Source organism: Crocuta crocuta, unplaced genomic scaffold, assembly GCF_008692635.1.
Source record: "Crocuta crocuta isolate KB4526 unplaced genomic scaffold, BGI_CrCroc_1.0 scaffold601, whole genome shotgun sequence".
Classification (NCBI taxonomy): Eukaryota; Metazoa; Chordata; class Mammalia; order Carnivora; family Hyaenidae; genus Crocuta; species Crocuta crocuta.
This window is the reverse complement of record NW_027528227.1, coordinates 307,953-310,575: the sequence shown is the minus strand read 5'-3', so window position 1 is coordinate 310,575 and position 2,623 is coordinate 307,953. Positions and strand designations below refer to the sequence as shown.

General features: G+C 35.4%; 1 protein-coding gene across 2 annotated transcripts in view; it reads left to right on the top strand.

Moving 5' to 3' along the window:
- The first annotated feature begins 1,068 nt into the window (after window positions 1-1,068).
- Window positions 1,069-2,623, top strand: part of CLCN5 (chloride voltage-gated channel 5) — a 42,156-nt gene continuing 40,601 nt past the window's right edge. For both annotated transcript variants that reach the window (XM_077753053.1, XM_077753051.1), the window contains exon 1: window positions 1,069-1,210. In XM_077753053.1, coding sequence (XP_077609179.1) covers window positions 1,069-1,210 — 142 coding nt within the window. The remainder of the gene's footprint in view (window positions 1,211-2,623) is intronic.

Below are 2,623 nucleotides of genomic sequence, written 5' to 3'. Positions count from 1 at the left end.
ATGTTTATTGCAGTATTATTTATAGTAGCTAAGATATGGAAGCAACCCAAGTGTCCATTTGATAGATGAATGGATGAAGAAGATGTGATATACATACACAATGGAATATTATTCAGCCATAAAAAAGAATGAGCTCTTGCCATTTCAACAACATGGATGGACCTAGAGGATATTCTACTAAGTGAAATAAGACAGAGGAAGACAAATACAATATTATTTGTCTTATGTGTGAAATCTAAAAAACAAAAACAAACAGACTCAAATCCAAAGAACAGGTGGTTGTCAGAGGGGGAGAGGGTTGGGGAATGGGCAAGATAGGTGAAGGGAGTTAAGAGGTACAAACCTCCAGTTATAAAATAAATAAGTCACAGAGATAGAAAGTACGACATAGGTAATAGAGTCAATAATATTGCAGTAATGTTGTATAGTGATTGTGACTATACTCATGTGGCAAGCATTGAAGAATGTATAGAATTGTTGAATCTTTGTGTTGTGTTGTACACCTGAAACTAATATAACATTGTATGTCAACTATACTTAAACAATAAAAAAATAGAATAAGTAGTAACTCAAAAGGTGGAAACTACCTAAATGTCCATCAACTGAAGAATGGATAAACAAAATGTGGTATATGCATACAATGGGTATTATTCAGTCTGACAATGTAATACAGTACTGATACATGTCATAACATGGATAAGCCTTCAAAACATTATGAGAATTGAATGAAGCCAGACATAAAAAGCCACATATTATATATGATTATATGAAACACCTGGAACTGGTATATCATGAAGACAGAAAGAGAATAGCAGTTATACAGGGTTGGGGGTTGGGAGGGAATTATGTTAACTGGGTACAGAGTTTCTGTGATGATGAAAAATTTCTGGAAATGAAGTGATAATTTCAAAACTTTGTAAAAGAACTTAATGCTACTGAATTGTCTAGTTTCAAATGTTTGAAATGATAAATTTTATGTGTAGTTGCCACAATAAAAAGAAAGATAAGTGGTAAGGGGCTTGAAGGTCATTGAAATGAGCCTCTTGTTTTTCTTTCTGTACAGGGGCCATGGATAACAGAGGCTTTCAGCAGGGGAGTTTCAATAGCTTCCGGAGCAGCTCTAGTGATGAAGACTTGATGGACATACCAGGGACAGCTATGGATTTTTCCATGAGAGATGATGTTCCTCCCTTAGATGGAGAAATAGAAGGTATCATTACTGTTGATGACAATTTATCTTTTTAAAAATTATTTTTAATGTGCATACAGTAAAATTCATTATCTGGTGCAATCTTAGGAGTCTTAACACATGCATAGATTTTTGTAACCACCACTACTAACAGAATACAAAATAGTTCAACACCCCCAAAAGAATTCCTTCCTGCCCCTTTGCAGCCAGACCCCCTCTACCCCAAATCCCTGGAAACCACTGATCTATTCTCTGTCCTTGTATTTTTCTTTTTCTTTTCTAAAGTGTCATGCATGAAGTCACATGGTATGTCACCTTTGAGACTGATTTCATTCACTCAGCTTAACCCCTTGGAGATTAATTCAAATTGTTCATTCCTTTTTTCTTGCTCAGTAGTGTAGCCTGAAGTGGGATCACTGGGTCATGTGGTAAATGTATGCTGAACTTTGTAAGAAACTGCCAAACTGTTTTCCAGAGTGGCTGTAACTGTTTTATATCTGAACTAGCTATGTAATGAGTTGCACTTGTTCTGCATCCTCAACAGGTCTTGGTATTTTCAGTAATTTTTATTTTAGCCATTCTAATAGGTATTATCCCATTATGGTTTTATTTAAATTTCCCTAATGACTTCTGATGTTGAATATCCTTTTATGTGCTTACTTGCCAACCTCATATCCTCTTTGATGAAGTGTCTGTTCAAATCCGTTCCCTCTTTGGGGGAACCTGGGTGGCTCAGTCAGTTGAGTGACCAACTTCAGTTCAGGTCATGATCTCACAGTTCATGGGTTCAAGCCCCATGTCAGGCTCTGTGCTGGCAGCTCAGAGCTTGGAGCCTGCTTCAGATTCTGTGTCTTCCTCTCTCTCCCCCCCCCCCAGCTTGCAGTCTGCCTCTCTCTCTCTCTCAAAAATAAACAAACATTAAAAAAACTTTTTAAAATCCATTCCCTCTTTTATAATTGGGTTTTTATTATTGGGAACACATTCATAAAATGAGAATTCCCTCCATCTATTATTTGGTTTGCCAGTACCATCATTCTTTTCAATAACCGCATATAATTTCCATGGTATAGCTGCACAATAGTTTAATTAACCAAGTTTCTATTGATGCATATTTCAGTTGTTTTCAATCTTTTGCTATTACAAATAATGTTGCAATGAATGACCTTCTGTGTGTGTGTGTGTGTGTGTGTTTATTTTTTAAGTATATTAGAGCATTTCTTAGCATGAGTGTGTGAGTGCTTGTTTGACCACAGCCTTGCTGGTGCCAAATAGTTAAATTCTTTTTTCATCTTTATAATAAAATAGGCAAAAGAAAGACAGAAAAAAATACTCATTATTGTTTTAATTTTTACTTTTTTAAATTAGTGAAGTTGAGCATATTTTCATATGTTTATTAACCACTTAAATTTCTTTTTCTGGAAGTTTCCTGTTTAT